This window comes from Amblyomma americanum, chromosome 10 (assembly GCF_052857255.1).
Source record: "Amblyomma americanum isolate KBUSLIRL-KWMA chromosome 10, ASM5285725v1, whole genome shotgun sequence".
NCBI lineage: Eukaryota > Metazoa > Arthropoda > Arachnida > Ixodida > Ixodidae > Amblyomma > Amblyomma americanum.
In genome coordinates, this window is record NC_135506.1 from 20,972,566 (window position 1) to 20,991,556 (window position 18,991).

General features: G+C 43.7%; 1 protein-coding gene across 1 annotated transcript in view; it reads left to right on the top strand.

Annotated features, from left to right (window-relative positions):
- The first annotated feature begins 359 nt into the window (after window positions 1-359).
- The window catches only part of LOC144106948 (titin-like), a 39,755-nt gene continuing 21,123 nt past the window's right edge, over window positions 360-18,991 (top strand). Inside the window, exon 1 of the mRNA XM_077639910.1 lies at window positions 360-797. Coding sequence (XP_077496036.1) covers window positions 431-797 — 367 coding nt within the window. The 5' untranslated portion in view covers window positions 360-430. The remainder of the gene's footprint in view (window positions 798-18,991) is intronic.

The window sequence follows — 18,991 nt, forward strand, 5'->3', positions numbered from 1 at the left end:
TAACCAAAATTCAGAAATGCCTATTTTTGATCGAAACGCAAACGAAGCAACTGGTGAAGCGCTGCAGTGTGAAATTATTGCAAACCAGCTACCAATTTAACAACGCAATAACGAAATTTTTTTGCATGTGACTGAGTCGGGTATATCGCGCTGAGTTGTGTCTAGATTTTCGTATGCCTTAATTTTTCATTTTTAATATCTCTCAAACGTAAATCAAGCGTTGAATGTTGAGGGAGAGCTGGATGCATCAGTTGCCTGCAGTGACACCTTCAAGCATATTTTATTTTTATTCCTCAATTTTGAGAGGCTATGAGAAAGTATCGAAATGAGTGCAGGCTTTCATTCTGTTACAGACGACGGCAAGGTCATCGCCCCTATTCGCCTGAACGCGTTGGAAGGCGAGCAGACGTCGCTCCCCTGCCCCATCGACATGGAGTCGCGACAGGCCGCATCGGCAGTCTGGTTCCATGTCCCCGCCGGTGGTTCCAACCTGCATGATGATCCACCCCGCCACTTACAGATGAGAAAGGTCTATGCATTAGAGGCGCCAAACCTGTCCTCTACCACCGGTGCATTGGAAGCCGCTTCCGGACTGGTGGACGGGAGCCACTGGAAGCAACCATCGTGGTCGGGCAGGGCGTTCTTCTCACTTCTCAGCGACCCGCCGGCACTCCTGTTGAACAGGCTCAAACGTGAAGACAGCGGAAGTTACGTGTGCAACGTCACGTACCGAGACAGCGTCACTTCCTACGCCCCAGCGACAGTCACTGAGGCTCACATAGAGCTGTTCGTAGCCGGTAAGCTTGCTTTAGCTTCGTTTTACCCTCTTTCTCTACAAGAAGTGATGAATGAGGACTGTGTCGCAGTACAATATCTTAGTACAGCATGATCTAATTTAGACAATGTTTAGATTTTCTCGTTGTTTTTACGAGCGCTATAAAGAAGGGATTTACTGGGGTAGAAACCGTCGCTTTTGTAGTATGTCACAACACAGGAACCACGTGCACCTATTGACTAGATGAGTGTGGTTTCTGTCCACCGAGATGTAAGACAATTACTGCGCCATTTAGTTTACTCAAAAACAAATTTTCTATTTTATAGTACCTCGCTACACTTTTAAACGAGGGGCTGTGCCTGTTTCTTTGGCTTGTCGGCTTGTCTCTGATGACTAGCCAATAAATATTCCAAAGAGTAACCATTACTGCTGTGGAACACGACTGAAAACAAGTGAAAGGCATGTTTAGTCTTCCCACGAAAAAAAAAAAAGAATTTTCGTCGCTACGACTGTCTTCTCAGACGCTGAGCACGCGCAACTACGCAACAGCGAAGGGCGCCACATGCATCTGGGCGTACAGAAAAGGCATCCACTAATCCGGTATTCGTGTATACACGCTATCTAATACGTCTGTGATGCGCTGAAGCTCTCTAATTATATTGAGCAGAGAGTAAGAGCTTATGCCTTCGGCAGACGCGTACCACGCCAACGCCAACGCCAACTGTATGCACAACGGATAATGTCCAACATGCAGCAAGCGCAGCAAATACAAAAACCGAACTAAAGCGTGTATTTTCTCCTAACTTCAGCTGGAAACATTTCCTCGTTCCTTATATATATATATATATATATATATATATATATATATATATATATATATATATATATATATATATATATATATATATATATATATATATATATATATATATATATATATAGAAAAAAACATTTTTCTGCTGGTTTATAAGTAATTTTTATTTAAAAACCTATTGATTGGCATTAGAAATTTAAAAAAAAACATTCCCCTATGCACCTTGGTTTCGGTGACTGTTGGCTTCCTTAATAAGTTTGTCAAACGAGCCCCTCATTTCATTTGCCTTGTCTGCTATATATATATAGACGACTGCTATTGCAAACAGTATTCGCTGTCCGGACTTGCCGGAATGAATAAAATACAACCTATAGCTCTTAATCATGCATCTTATTTCGTTAGAACCAGCGTCTGGCTCAAGGGCATTCAGTTTTTGTATGGAAAGTTTAAATTGAAATAGTTTCGCGAAATTTAGCTGGGTTCCCAGCGTGAAATTTGAAGAGAAGAACGAGACTCATGAAATGCAGCAATGACGTGGGAAGCGAGAAAGGAACACCGGGAGCCGAGAGTATTGCGAAATATGAATAGCTTCAGTGTCAGAGTTGCGTGAAAAAGGCTGGAGCGAAGAATAGCGAGTTAACGTGGGGTCGCAGCAAGAGACGGAAGAAAAATTGGCCGCCGGCAATGAAAGGTTCGTCCCACGCAAACATGGTGATAGAAATAGAAAGACGGTAAGGAAACATGCAAGAGGCAAAAAAAAATCGGAACACAGCTCCACATGTGTGTGACAGAAACAGGCCCACACCTTCTCCTTGTCCTTAGCCTCACTTACCTTTCACTTGCTCTCCCGAAATCGGGATCGAATAAGTTAAGACCGGGGGGCCTTAGAACGAGCCTTTTCTGCCGTTGGGAAGTTAGATCGAACAGCGTGGCGGTCAAGCCTGCGGATGCGAAGCTGGAAATCTTGTATTCTGCCGGAGGGTAGGAAAGTTCATTATCGGTCATTGTCTTCGCCACCCCTCTCCCCCTCGAACACCTTGATTCTGAGGTTGAACGAATCCCGCGCGTGTACTGTTCCATGTGTAATTGCTCGGTAGTAGCAACAGATGAACCGTAGGGTTCCCGCTAGTGCCAGATTTTTTTTTAACAGTTTGTGCTCCAGGGAGATTGGTTTTCCCTTTTCTTTTTGTGGCTCAAGAGCCTAAATGCCTCTCCGTATGTTGTCGTTGTTTTGTGGCCACTTGGGCAGCGAAGACCTCGCTTGATAGAAATTTATGTTCAGTCTGGGTTGATTTTTGGCACAGCTGGACCCAACATTTCGCTTTAGTTGGAGGCTCTGATTTCGCTCAGATTTTTACCGCAGTCTCTTTTCTTTTTTGTTTGCTTTCCTCTCTTGTCGCACTATAAATAAGCAGTTCTTTTGTCTGAAAAAGATGTTTACGCGACAATGCCGCCTGAGCCCTAAACAAAGAATTGATCAAATTTTTGGGCCAAATAGAATGATACGTTTGACAAGGCCATTGCCGAATGCATAAGAAAAAATTCCCACATCACATTTGAAAGGTTCGATATCATGGGCTTGAAAGACAACACGAAAATATTGCTGTCAGTGTATAGGAATACATGCACGCCTTACTTTTTATGTCGGTTTTCTTGCTTTTAGCTAGAACACATGTATTTTTTAATCTTTAAGCGGTCTCAGGGCCAATCTGTTCTCTTCAAAAGGGAAATTGCCTCAGCGGGGGTATTGTCTCAGTGTTTGGACTTCCTAGTGTCGCACGCGACTGTCAAAGCGTCTACCCTTAACCCCAGGACGTAACGCTGGGATTTCAATTTTTATTTTTAATAGAGCAAGGTATTTTAGCTTCTGTGCATCAAGCCCCTGGCAACATTTCTGCCTGCAAAGACCCGTGACAACACAAGTGATGTGCTCACTTTTCGGTGAAAGGCAACCTTTCTGTTTGTCCGGTCGTCGCGAAATTGACACATGTCAACTACACACCTGGAACGGAAGGCTGAAAGGTGTCCCAATTGGACATCAGCCTCTGATATCTGGTCGGGAGAAAAATGTATCCAACGATGTATTTTTGAGCGAAGGAAACCTGGCATTATTCACTTCCGATGTGCAAAGCTTTGACCGGACACAAACAAGCACACCTTCGTACAAAAAAAAAACTGCTTCATCCCTTCCCGCTAAATTGGAACAATGTGAGAGCTATTGTAAAGTATGGAAATGAAAATGTTTCGAAAATGTTTGAAAATAAATACTTTGTACATGCGATGTGTGGCAAAATATTTTGTGGAGAAAAACTCTCTTCGAGTTGCAAAGTTCAATGAGCATCTTATGCCACTTGACTAACTCGCTAGCTAGTTGTGTCAATTCGTGTCATCATGATCATTACCAGCCTACTTACGTCCACTGCAGGACAAAAACCCTCTCCCATATACCTATAACTAACCGTGTCCTGCGCCAGCTGCGGCCACCTTATCCTTGCAAACTTTCCAATCTCATATACTCTCATTACTTTCATCAGCCCCCTGCTCCAAATTCACAGCTTCGAAGCTGCAAGAAATCAAAGAAGGCAAAGAGTCTATGGAATTATTCGACAAGCTCTCATTCGAACCCACACCGTAGTAGTAGGCCTAAATGTAGTTTTGCTAAGTAAATTTCACAGTCTTTCAACAAAAGAATTTTCATGTACAGAAATCGATTAATGCTACCGCTGTTCGTATCAGACGACTTGGAATTTTAGTTCTATCCTTGTACAGGTCCCTTCCTGCTGGTGAAGGAAGATTCATTCAAAATAATTTCACTAGTTTCGCATGTTAGAAAGACGGTTCGTGAACGAATAGCTGACAGAAGAGCCATTTTTCGGTAACCAACGCATCACATCTTAGCGGTGAAAATTATTCTTTTCATCAGCTACGCCCTGATATGTGTGCTTAATTTCCACACACTTTTGGATGCGGTCCTACTAACGCATCTCTAATTGGAAAGCACGTGTTACTGTGAGGGCATTAAAAGGCTTCGGTAAGAGTTAGCCCTAATAATCTTGTTGCTCGAACGAAGAAATCGAAAAAAATAACTCCCGTGCAAAAAGGAATGCTTGCAAACACTACGTAGGTTTTCTAACCCACTCGGACAACTTTACTGAAAGACAAACACAATATCTCATTTTCACCTTTCTATACTACCTGCGCATGCACACGCTTCGAATGTCGAACGTTTATTCACGCGATTTAGGTCAAAGACATTCTGAACACGAAACTAAATGTTTGCATTGATAGATAACCGCTTTCTATTCACAAAGAAACCACCCGCCGCGCTGAAAGAGAACCTTTTATAACATATTTATGTCGAAAAACTAAATACAGGTGTCGCCATTACCAGCCAATATTCGCAAGTAAACTTCGTGCATGAGCACGTTTTTGAGGCTGATCCCTCAGGATAAGCTACCCTGCCATCAACTTCGAAATGTTGGTCGCGGAGTCTTTAAGGTGTAGACGTCGTGAGTTTGTATAGTGTGGGTACAATTTAAAAATACAATTTTCTCAGCAAAAATGCGCATTTCTCTGCCGAGCGAACATCATCATGTGCAAAAATAAAAGCGCATGGATTACTACTGCTTAAAACAAAACGTCGATAGCATTTTCCCTCATGAACCCTTACAACTGTAGGGCGAGTTCAGTTCGACATCAATAGCATACATCGGTAAGTAATGGACAAGGCGTATGTTTTCAGCACATTGTTTTCCTTTACAATTTGTCAATGAAGGCAACGTTACAGTTTTAAGAGCGGACGCTATCTGGAACGCGAAAAATATGTGCTCTCTAACGCCCCCAACAAGGTTTGTGATTAACATGGAGTGTCCTAAAAAGTACGCGTTCTTTGAAGAGATGCTTTTTCATGTAGTTGTAACCATGAGAATGGGGTTGTACTACGCGTGCGCAGATATGGGAAATTCTACCCAAAAAATGAGCTCAGTCGTTGACACCTGCGACTACGCTACAATATCCACAGGGGCAGACAATAAAAAATGACAGAGAAGTCAAAAATATACACCCGGTAAAAAAAAAAAATCCCGCAAAACACTTTCCGCTTAGAGAACTTCGTTTCGACGCCTAAGTACTCACGACGTCCACCGGCTGTATGCTGACGTCGTCAGCTTGAATGCAGCCTCCTCTTTACGCTGTGATGGTAAAAGTGTGCACTTGCTCTGAGACTCACACTGGCTCAAGTTCTTGCAGGCTTGAATTCGCAAGAATACTCGCTTATAATCTTGTTTACTGACGTGCGCATATTATTCATTTCGCTGGCTTTACCGTTTAAAATGGTGCCGAAACGCCACCACAGTTTATGCATGTTTGTTTGGCCGGATCCTTAGAGTTTATCACAGTTTAGTCAGCCAGCAGACATCAATTGTTGCCTTCGCATGCTTGTGCGGTTTTATAGCGTAAATACGGGAACAAGAAAAACTTTCGAAGCACCTGCCACATCACACTACTTCTGAAGCTTGCATTTTGAGCCGGATCAGCCATGCTATGTCGATACGTTGCTACTGCGCGATTCTCCACCTTAAATGTTGTCTCGGTAAAGCACCCCAACCCGGCTCCATGTAGCGTTGCTTTTTGCCGCTTAGTACAAAACATATATAGTGATACTTCTTGAACTGCACGTTGCAAAAATAAGGTGAAGCACTGTATAAAATAACACAGAGCTCATTATTTTAAAACAGGAAAATGCTGCAGGCTTCGGGGCGCGTCTTCACGTGCATATCATGGCTCAAGCTGCGGCTCTGGGGCTTTCGTAACGTGCAGTGCCTTCAAAGTGACACAGAAAAATCACGGTCGATTTGCGTAGTTAGGCCAAATGCGAGTTAGGTGTGCTAGCACTCCGGTTTTCACTTCGGTTCCGGTGTTCGGATCCATTGTTCACGGATGGAAGTTGTTCGGATAGCGAAAATTTGTTAACGCCCATACATGCGGAATGGGTCGTTCTCTGTACATTGGTAGATCCTTGGGAGTCGTCATACCACTCTTGGAGCAGTGGTGCAGCTTTTAAGCGATGCGTCACTGCTCTGCGATGGCAGGTGCTGCCATCAGTGGGGCTTGTGAAACCCAGGTTTCTCACCCAAGGCGCATCGAACGCCTCTTCTTAAACAGTCATTGGTCGTCCTCGGTGTCAGCGCCAGACACTCAGTGCGGTATGCGTGTTGAGCGTGTTTTTAAAAGTAAGTGGCACCATGGGAGCGTTTCTGCCCCGACCAGCATGGCGTCCGTCCCCATTATCTACTTCATCCTAATAAACGATTAATGGCAGATGACCCAACCAGGCAACAACGAGCGCAGCAGAGCATCTTCATTAACCAGGAAGCGATAGCATAGTGTCTGGTTAAATAATATCATGACTCCAACAACGTGAAGTTTTCAAGCGGGGCTAGATTCTTTTAATGCTTAATGTTCTAACTGCGCTGGAGTGCAGCAAGTGAAGGAACGAGGCGAAGAAAAAGTTAAATGTAATGAAAGAACAAATGTCAACGCGGCGAGAAGTGGTAGACAAGCTTTTCCTTGTCAATGAATAAAAGATAAAGACTGAAAATTCAAACTCCAGAAAACAAACTCAGCAGTCAAACCTATAAAATTTCCAACGCCCAAAGCAAAGAATTAAGTCTAAACCACCCTAGCATATGAATTTGCAAGTAATGCGTATCTTCATTGTATAGCAGGCGTGACAAGCTGTTAATGCATTACTGTCCGTTCTAACCGACAACCTCTGTACTAAACGCTGTAGCAAAAGATTTCTTCCGGCCCCTTATCGAACTTAAGCCAAATTGAAAAAATCATCTCCGAACGCCTTCGTGAGCCTTATGCTTCACTGAAGTTGACATGAGCAACCTCACCCTTGCAATGTGTCAAGTGCATCTGTAGTGAACTTTCTAGAAGTACCGGATTTTGAAAACACACCGAGAGATGAGCCTGGAAGTGTTTCAGCGCTTCCACTGTCTACAGTAAAGGGCAGTTATGAGCTACAAGCCTGTCTGTCACCCTAAAACGAATCTCTTACCTTAAATTCTGAGCGACAAGTTAAGGCTCCATTTCGGGGTTTTAATCTTTTAGATTTTACAAACCTTACACTTTTGGCGTTCAGTTTTCTGATTTATTGATTTATTGAAAGGAGAAACCCTCATTGGCAGCTCCTCCCACTTTGGGCGAATGTGTTGGCGCTCTGTTTTTATTTTACTTCTGTATCCCATACATATGTGCTAGCTTCTGGATTTCAGCTTTACTCCTGTCAGGGGTTTCCACGCGTTGTCTTTGTATTTCACTCCATCTTTCGTCCTCATTGCCAGTTGTTTCGTTGTCTGGTTCCGAGCACGCTGGGAGCTCTTTAAACGGGGTTCCTTTGAATTCGCTTCCCTTGGCGACTGCGGCAAACTGACAAAAAATTCTATCTGCCATTTCATACCAACATTGTTTCCTGTCGTCAAACACTATAAATTTCGGCACACTGAAGCGGCTCTACACCAGCTGAAGCACTGCACCACCGCGACAGATGAAAATGCAGCACTACTGGAAATTCTGAGGTTATAAAGAAACGCTGCCGTTAGGGCAAGTTCACGTCGCAAAATGCCACAGAAATGCTTGTAGTAACGACTGCAAATTTTTCCTTATCTATACTTAATGCGTTCCGATGGGCTACAATATGAAACGTTGTGCATATTTAAACTCAGTCGACATCATGCGTTCTGATTTGCCCGTCATTGCATATTCGCGCACGATTAAAATGGTAAGCTTGAATATTTGATTTAGAGAAAACCTAGCGCAAAAACATGCAACCACAAAGACAGAACAGACGAGACACAAGCGCTAACTCACAACTGGCTTTTTATTGAAGCAGGATGCAGTTTATATACGGTGAAGCTTCAAGGGGAGAGAAGGGTGACAAGGAGGAGAAGGTGAGCAAAGGGAACATCGCTTCGCAAAAAACAGGCAGGTAGCCAAAAAGTCATACAAGAAAAAGAGAAACTTACATGATAACTGAATCTAAAAATTGATACTCTGAATCAAAAAGAGATAAAGAAGGGGTACTGATGCACCTACTGCCATATTTCTTGATGTAGAAAGCCTCCAGACTAACACGCGCCGTCTTATCTGTGCTCTTGCCAAGAATCTTCGTCTCATTCAAAAGCGCCTCGCACCCGTCGCAGCTCAATACGTGCGCAACTAAATGTGCGTACTTGTCTTTTAAGTCTGACAAATTTCGGGCATGGTCCCCCAAGCGCTCACTGATGCAGCGGCCAGTTTGACCAACATAAAACTTCCCACATGTTAAGGGGATAGCGTGGACCACTCCTACGGAACACTTGATAAACGGAGTGTCGTGCTTTATCTGGCAACCCCGCTTCCTAGAGCTGGTGATTCGGGGGCACAACTTTCCCAGCTTGTTGGGAGCCGAAAAAACGACACTCACGCCATACCTGTTGGCCACTTTCCTCAAGTTGTGCGAGGACTTGTGTAAATAAGGCACAACTAGCGGATTTTGTGTCCTGGCACAATCTTCTCCGGACTTTCTTCGGGTTCCGTGTTTTAGTTTTTGGAGGTGGGTCTCGCAAACAGCAACCAACACAGAGCAGGGGAACCCAGCCGCCGAAAGTCGGCCCATCTGATTGTGAAAGTTGTCTTGCAACTGATCCGGGCACGATTTCTTGAGAGAAGACTCCAGGCAATGCGACGCTATAGCCCTTTTAACAATCTTGGAGTGCCTAGAGTCATAAGGCAAAAGATCTTTTTTTGCACGCGGGTAATAGCCCCAGCAAACGTGTCTTGCAAGGAATGTTAGTTTCAAAAACAGTTTCAAAAAAAGTTTCAGTTTTGAAACTAACATTCCTTGAAAGACACGTTTGCTGGGGCTATTACCGGCGTGCAAAAAAAGATCTTTTGCCTTATGACTCTAGGCACTCCAAGATTGTTAAAAGGGCTATAGCGTCGCATTGCCTGGAGTCTTCTCTCAAGAAATCGTGCCCGGATCAGTTGCAAGACAGCTTTCACAATCAGATGGGCCGACTTTCGGCGGCTGGTTTCCCCTGCTCTGTGTTGGTTGCTGTTTGCGAGACCCACCTCCAAAAAATTAAAAAACGGAAACCGAAGAAAGTCAGGAGAAGATCGTGACAGGACACAAAAGCCGCTAGTTGTGCCTTATTTACACAAGTCCTCGCACAACTTGAGGAAAGTGGCCAACAGGTATGGCGTGAGTGTCGTTTTTTCGGCTCCCAACAAGCTGGGAAAGTTGTGCCCCCGAATCGCCAGCTCTAGGAAGCGGGGTTGCCAGATAAAGCACGACACTCCGTTTATCAAGTGTTCCGTAGGAGTGGTCCACGCTATCCCCTTAACATGTGGGAAGTTTTATGTTGGTCAAACTGGCCGCTGCATCAATGAGCGCTTGGGGGACTATGCCCGAAATTTGTCAGACTTAAAAGACAAGTACGCACATTTGGTTGCGCACGTATTGAGCTGCGACGGGCGCGAGGCGCTTTTGAATGAGACGTAGATTCCTGGCAAGAGCACAGATAAGACGGCGCGTGTTAGTCTGGAGGCTTTCTACATCAAGAAATATGGCAGTAGGTGCATCAGTACCCCTTCTTTATCTCTTTTTGATTCAGAGTATCAATTTTTAGATTCAGTTATCAAGTAACTTTTTCTTTTTTTCTTGTATGATTTTTTGGCTGCCTGCCTGTTTTTTGCGAAGCGATGTTCCCGTTGTTCACCTTCTCCTCCTTGTCCCCCTTCTCTCCCCTTGAAGCTTCACCGTATATAAACTGCATCCTGCTTCAATAAAAAGCCAGTTGTGAGTTAGCGCTTGTGTCTCGTCTGTTCTGTCTTTGTGGTTGCATGTTTTTGCGCTAGGTTTTCTCTAAATCAAGTATGCACCAACTAGCCCAAAAAGAGGTGTTAAAGCTTGAATATGTGATGACAGTTTTAGTGTCTTTACGACTATTACTTTACGAAAACATCTTTGAAATAGGGGCCAGGAGTTATCACAAATCCCAGGCAAAAATTAAACCTCTAACATACGAGCATGACGAATAGAACAAAAGTTGCTCCGGTAGCTTAGTCTCACGGGCCGTAGCATTTTACGAAGCTCATCACTTATTTTTTGTTTGTGCTGATTTTTTCAAAAAAAAAGGCTTGCTCACTTTTTTTTGCCGAAACAATAAGTGTTGCGTTTTCCTCCTATAAATTGGCCACGGGTCGATTATTTTAAATTCTAGAAAGTGCATATGCACCAACCGAAATGCCGAGCAGCCAAGCAAGTAACCGCTCTACCTAACTGAAGCGCATTGGGCCAATAAATCTTACTATACATATATTACTGAGAAGGCACGCCTGCAGTCTCGTCTCGCTGAAAGTTGGGCTCTTCCGTGCGGAACAAGAGCTGCCACGTATCGACATATGAGCGCGCCGACTGCTCGCCCCACGTGTACACATGCCGGGAAAGGAAGCGCCACAACCCGCTAGCATTGCTCTCTTCGAAGAGAATCGATCGCCGCCCTGGCTCAGTGGAATAGACAAGAGCGCGTATGCCCCAAGCGAAGTTGTTTCGACCCGTGCCGTCGTGGCGTCCCGGCGGTATTTCAACGGGTTCCCAACCCTGAATGGTTCCGACATTCTGGTCACGGAAGCAGTGCCGAGACGCTGCCTTTCACAGGAAAACTAGTTATGCGAACGTTGCTTCTTAGCAGCCAACAAATGTGCCTTGCGCAGGATATATTGCTGAAATCGGCTAAAAATTCTCGTCGTAAATAGTTAATTTTTACCGTATAACCCCAAGGCATATATTGTAGTGGAGAGTGTCTGATTTATTTCGTCTGGATGCAGTTTTTTAACGCCCACCGAAATCACGCCATACACCCGGCGTTTCTTTTTCCTTTCCATCGAAATGTACGCCCCGCGGCTTGGACTGAACGCCCACACCAATGAGCAGCAGTAGAAAGTCTGACCGTTGAGTGTCGATGAGATCAACATTTACATGAATTGAAGCACATATTTCTAACTGCACTTATGATCGAGTGACTGTTCGTCAGTACTTAAAGCAGCCGATGCCACTTATGCATGCCCGCTAAAGTCTGTAGCCCTCGTAAAAGAAAGTCACTGTTATCTGCTTATATTTTATACCAGCAAGTGTGATCTTTTCTACGCATGCGAAATGTTTCCCGCAGCACGTCCCTTATTCGCATCAAGTGGAAGAAGAAATATGGCGCACGATTCGATAAAATAGGGAGATAATGTGAAAAACAAAGATGACGAGAATTACCACAAGAAGTTGCCAGTCTGGTGTGGCTTCGCCTCGCGATTTTGTGCGGAGGACACGGGCATGCGACATAAAACTACATTAAATTAAGCCACAGACGTGTGCTTCTATTCGTTTAGTCAATTGAATTAAAAAATGAAACGTTAATAGACCACAACGCAAATTTTAGCACGATTGATAATTATAGCTCCTAAATAAGCAAGCTCATCGTTTTACAAAAAAGCACACGCATTATTCGAGTAAATACGGCATGCTTGTTCATGACGCAAACTTTCTAAGTCGCGTGAACTGCGAGGTATTATGTATATGGTAACATACAAGCATCTCACACTGAGTGAGGGGAAAACAAAACAAATGCACACAGCCAAAGGTATCTTTGTTTTTCGATTTCTGCATGACAACTACTGGCGATGAATAAGATCTCTAATAATTTGTTCATTACATTATCCTCACACAAACATTCTCGAGGTATGGTTTGATTTATGGCGTTTAACGTCCCAAAGCGACTCAGGCTATGAGTTTTAAAAGTCGTAGTGGAGGGCTCCTGATAATTCTGACCATCTGGGGTTCTTTACCGTGCGCTGGCATCGCACAGTATGCGGCCATCTATTATTTCGCTTCCATAGGAATGTGACCGCTGTGACCGGGATAGAATCCGCGCCTTTCGGGTCAGCACCTTAGCAGCTTAACCCCCGAACCTCCGCGGCGGCTAAACCATTATCATGTGACAGATGCTCGTACGCATAAAATGTGCAGAAAGTAGACCAACGACCATACAGAATCGTTCCCAAGAGCTAATGTAAATCATATGCGTAATGTACACTCTATTTTAGGAGCTGTTCGTAGTACAGAACGCTGTCTGGACGAAAAAAAAATTTCTATTTTCTGTTAACGAGAGAAGCGGCACCTGCGGCTTTCATAATTTAGGGCGAAAAAAAGCGCCGATGGGAATAGGAAGTTCAAGAACCCTCCACCCGAACTTGCGTGGTAAGCTCCCGCATTCAAAAGACAACGATCGCCGGCAAAGTGCTTAGAAAGTCGTAGCGCCAGATGACCTGCCATAAAGTTGTCTGCCTCACGCTGGGTGGCCTTAGTTAAGCGAAGTTAAGGCAATAAGGAAAACCACAGAAGAGCATTCCCATCAGAGTCTTAAGATTCACGAGTGAACACGTGAACACAAAAGATGTTGCTTATGTGAGCACGCATGCAATAGGAGCTCTGCGTAGGCGTATCGCTAAACAGACTCCAACAAAACTTGCGAATAAATTTCTGCAAACAAGCTCACCACGGACAGCAGTCAACTAAACATACTAAGGAAGGTGCCTCATTCGTGGTATCGTTTCCTTGCAGGGGATTTAAACAATGCAATCGCTTAGAGGGCACTTGGAAATCTATATGAGAAGGCCAAATGGTCATAGTTTTATAGAGTTTACAACGCTAGCCGCGGACCGTAAGATGCCTCTCTCGGGTATACCACTCGCTTATTTGCGCTGTCTTATGACGCAGAGGGGGCATATCGCTGCCTTGCTTTTTGATTGATAAGTTAGGACGATTTGCATTCCTGATTTGATAGGAATTAATTATAAATCAGCGTCGTCTGCAGCACTGGCAATCGATAACAAGCAGCGTTCGCAGAGTACGCGTTTAGCGCTGCAGCACTCTGTATTTTAGTTCTTCGGCTGCTTTCTCAAACTTCTCGTTAATGGTCTTCCACAAGCACGGATCGGATTAGTTTAGAAGGCGAGAAAGCATAATGGGTTTCCTTCAAGCTTCGATTTCTTTTTTTCTTTTCTGGTGGGCGCTGTTCCGTGATAATCCAGGTTGCGGTTAAAGTAAATTTAACGATTTTTAGTTGTGGGACATCACTAAAGTTCACGCATTTTAGAATATTGCGGCGCACCATATTTTTTGTTAGACTTGTGCCTGTTGTTACCATTTATCAGAAAGTGCACTGTACAAGTTTTATACACTTCTAAACTTTCAAATAGGTTTCCGAAATGCGAATTCTATGTATTGCACAAATTTCACAGTCTTCATAAGCAAATGGGGCATTGCACTTTCTCTCTATTCTGACGTGATTACACGAGTGTAAAAGCCACTCTTTCTCTTTGAAAGCTACCTGGCAGTGACTACCGAAAATTGGCCTAAGAGGTCCTTAGACAAATGTTTGGATAACACTATTCAAGAAGCGTCTCTGCGTTAACCTTCGGGCACACTTGCTTGACAACCTGTACATCTATCTTAAATTCGAGATAAAAAGAAGAGCTTTAAAGTTAACTGAAGTGCCCACGTCACCACTGCGGTGAGTTGCGTTAATCTTTGTTGCCATCGAAGACATTTCGCATTCCTGAAACGAAAATTTCTGAAATGCCATTTCTGTCTTATTACTCCCCCGGTGTGTTTTGTTTAACAATCTACTTTTGTGCCATCTCGCTGTTTTATGTTTTGTCACAATCTCTCCTCTTAGGCACTTTCGCTTGTCTAGACAGCCAAAAGAAGAAACTTTACCCTTCACTAAGGAAAGCCAGCCGAGCAACTGCGTTCTTTTAAAATCTGCTCAGCGAAGCCGCAGACATGACTGAAGCGAAGACACAGTGCCCGCCTTGCATTTGTCACGCTCCTACTAAAAACAGCCATACATTATACCACAGGGCTCCGAAAAAAATTGTCTTACCGACCACTATGCCAGAAAAAAAAAACTGTCGAGGAAACATCGAACAAGAAGCTTAGAACACTGAGCATAAGGAAAGAAACGACAAGCGCATTTCGCTTTGAAAGCAGCCACTCGAGCTTTCAAGATGCCACTGCAGCGCTGAAAATGCTTCTATTAAACGTTTTCAAAAATCGCTACGACAGAATAAAAATGAAAAATATTTTGCTGCGAAGGAGGTATTCTCGCTTTCTCACTATGACGCTCCTAAAAGCAACCGCGCTACGGAAACACGCCTCCTCATAAAATGTTTGTACAGCGCATACAAATTATTTCGAACCTTTGAATAATGAATGTTAATCTTCTGGCCCCTTTTTGAAATCACTCTCAGCCCATATTGGCTAAACAAATAATACACCCGCTTCCCTTCTATCCACAAAGAGAGAAAGACAGCAAAATGAGAGTGCTGGCGGCTTAAAACCAATACGAGGAGCAGATTTATACTTCTTTTAACACTACATCAAAGGCACTGCGAAACCTCTTAATCGATTTAAGTGAACAAATATTTGAAGAGTATTTAACGATGAAAAAAAACAACTGAACCGAGGCGGAGTATTTTGATGATGTCGTGTTTTTTTTTTTTTATCACGGCTATTCACCGCACAGCTAACAAATGCACTAAACACAATTACACTCGTGTTTTCGACGGTTCAAAATGATAAAAAAGAATTTTTTCAATTTACCTGTCAGTATTCTGCACAAAAGAAATTGTTTGAATAAAGAATATGATCATACCTTTTGCAGAAACTTTGTACAGAAGCTGGTAAGGCTTATAATTTTCATTGCACTACATGGTAGGAAACTTTTTATCATGAGTCCCCGCAGTGAAGAAGTCAACAGGGGAGAGTGGAGTGAATCGCAAAGCTGTGACTTCTTATATATTTTCTCATCAAAAAGCCGAAGCTGCTACTTTACCGAATTCTTTCCTAACTCGCCGCCTCCGAGCTCTATTTTCAATTCCATTCCCACTAAACGCAACTAAGCATTAGACACGCAGCAAGGTTCAGTGATTGAGCTCATAACGATTAAGCATGAGGCGGGGTACCAGCAGACATGCATATGCAACACAGAGCGGATAATATCAAAAACACACTAGTTCATTCGGTCATCTCGTTCGCAGCACTGCTGTCTTGAAAGAAGCAATCTGTTCTCAAACAGTACAAGGACACTTGCAGCTGGATGTGAAATTATATAAATCTGGATCTATAAGTGCTCAAGTAACACTTGTTGCTGGGCTAGTTGGTGCATAGTTCTATGTACACACGTTAGCGCAAAATAAGAGACAATAACAAGAAAGGTGGACCCTTTTCTGTGGGCCCACAGCTGTGGGCCCTTTTCTAAGTATTTCTTCACCTTCTTCGCAAGTAAAGCGCGTTGTCTTGTCCACCTTTATTGTGATTGTCTCTTATTTTGCGCTAACGTTTGTACATAGAACTATAAGTGCTCCCCAGAGCGAAGGATGAAACGTGCGAGAAAATAAGATGAGAAATTCTGCAGATCCCGGTTTCGCCTCCCAGAAAATATAAATGCCAGCGCACAAATATATACTTCATTTTATATCAACTTACTTTTTGTTCTCCCTTTTATTGCTTCCACTATGAGCTAGAATTGTCGTCGGAGCAGAGAAGACGGTCAATTTTTCACGGAAGCAATCGCTTCTGCTCTGCGAATTGGGTGGAAATGAAGGAGATTCGTTTTACAACTTTTTGCCTTTTTTTCATCTGCCACCTCTCGCGCTTCAATCCGGGACTCTCGGTAAACAGCGACCGAGTGCAATATCCACACTGGAAGTTTCGTTTACGCTTGATGTGTATCTTTGCAACCTCGCGTCGTTTTCTGAGACACCACAACGACGAAAGTTGAAGCCCTAACGCCCTCTAGTCGACAAACTTTTAGGACCTGGTAGCGGCACGCAAATAACCTGAGGAGGCAGGGGATGATTGTTTTTGCAGAGAAGAAACTGGGAAGTCTTCTTTTGCTAACAGAAAAGTTGCAACAAAATCTTCCGCTGGCTCGCACGGCTTTCGGCTGCGTGAGTTCAGTTTATATGTTTTTACAATGTAGTCATTTAGAAGTTTCGAGGCAGTGGGATATATTACATCAAGACAAAGGTAATTTTTATTTCGGATCAGGTTCTTGTTATCGGCAGGATTTAAAGTTGGAGGGTGCGTAGTGAGGAGAGCCTCTTCACAATGGCAGACATTGTTTCGATTTGCTCGTTTCAATAAACAAATCTGAAAACCAAGAGAAGATTAGGAGAAAACTCTTAATCCCCCACCAGTCATACTGTTCCTTCGTTTATTGCTTTCAAGTGCGCCTTTGAGCATTGCCAACCATCGTATATTTTTTCTTTGTTAAACCTTACAAATGGCCGGAAAAATTGATTTCTTTGTTAAATTTTTAAACATGACGAACTGCAAACGCTGTCCGTTGGATGACGCTTATTTGATTCTATGATAACAAATGTCAGGTTTCATATATATTTGGTTATTTTCTATCTTGGCGAATTGCCGTGTCTGCAATTTGAATCTCTCGACTCCCTTCGAGGCCAGACTGCTACAGCGCGTGTAATGAAACCGTGCGATGATGGAAGGTGCAGTGGGGAAGAGAGCCAGATTTTGGGGGATGGGCGCTGTTATTGATACCGGCCAATATCGTCGCTTTGCCAAACGGATCACTCGCCTTCGAGCGGACAGATGAGCCAACGGGCAGGGTTACCGCGTCGAAGTCGGCGCTCGGAACTTTGGGTGCCGCTGTCAGCACGAAGAGTCGTCAACCGTGAATGGCATCGCACCTGCTTATGAGCACGCGGCTTCTGCTGAGCCAGGGCCGTTCGCAAAGCTTATGTCAGCCGTTTTCTTGCTAGCAAGAATCTTCCTACTCGTCCTTAGCAACCATGCAGTAAAGCTGTCGGCAACACGAAGGCATATAACGTCGGCCGTCACTCGCATATTACACACGAATGACGAAGTAATTTCGAGCTCTGTGTGTAATTAGAGCTCAGTGGCGCTGCTCACGGGATAGGTTATGCTGGTCAGCCAAAAGCAAATGCGTGCGGTGTTGAAGTTATTAGGGGCCGCTTTTCGTGACTGTTCAATTCCTGATGATTTGTTTTGCCTCCTTATCATTCGCCAGATCCACCTCCGACCACAAAACCGGCGAACGACATTGCTTGCACTTTACGAGGCTTGAAGTTCATAGCCGTGTTTATAGATGTTTTATTAAACTTTATATAGTCAGATGATCCCCGTGCGGAGAAAGAATATTTGTGATTACTCGGAATGCGAAGAACAAAGCCGAGAAAACTGCCACAACAGCGAGATAGCCGGAAGCGCCAAAGTAATCTGTAGTTCACGTGATGCACTTTGATATATATATATATATATATATATATATATATATATATATATATATATATATATATATAAATTACTTCTTGAAACTGGGACTCTACATTCAAAAGATGCCTTTCCTTTATCTTGACGCGTGCAGTAAACAGTGTATCTGCTGGAACGTTGACGTTTTCTACGTTTATTCGAGTTATCAAATAACACCTTTTGTTGTTTGCAGCAAAAGCTACGCCACAAATATGTTATCATGCGAGCTTTCTCTTGTCCGCATAATGGTCGCCACTGCTTATTCAGTGTAGTGCTGCCTAGGCTAGGACTAGCGTCAGCTTCTCGTCGCCAAAATCAGATGAGTGTTATGGGTGTAAGAGGCTTTTCGGACGACTTTTCGAACTCAGATTGTGTCGAACTGTCTCCAAAATTCGAAAACAGCCATCTACTTTGCTTCTGCCAATATATGACGCCAAGGGTACTTTCCACAATGCCGCGTGTGGCTTGTGAAATGGCGCACGCTCGAACACACAGACATGCATACAGATGAAAGGGTTAGGACAACATTAAGGAACACATGTACACGACACTTAGATACATAGAGACTGATGCATACATACAAAATAAAGACGCAGGCATACGCAGCTCCCAAGGGTAGGCACATGCCCCTTGACATGTGCACTTTCGCTGACGAGATCAGTTCCTGCCTCCGACACCGAAAGAAAATAAGCATTTAAGAGAAAACTGCAAAATGACGTCGGCGGTAAGCTCCAGGCCGACTTCAAAGCCCTCCCATCCCAACATCGATTTTAGAAATGAAATTTACATTCCCGTTTCCTGAAGTCGGTCCTCGTAGAACTGATATATAACTTAGGAAACTAGATAAACATGAAAAGTGACAAGCGTTCGTAGCTTGTCGGCCGGGTTAAAGTTAGACAAGACGTGGCACAGAAAACATGCTCCACTACGTGACGTCGTGCGGGGAAACAGAGCAGTAGAGACCCTAGAGCAAACTAAACTAAGAGTACGGGTAATCTCGAGGCGC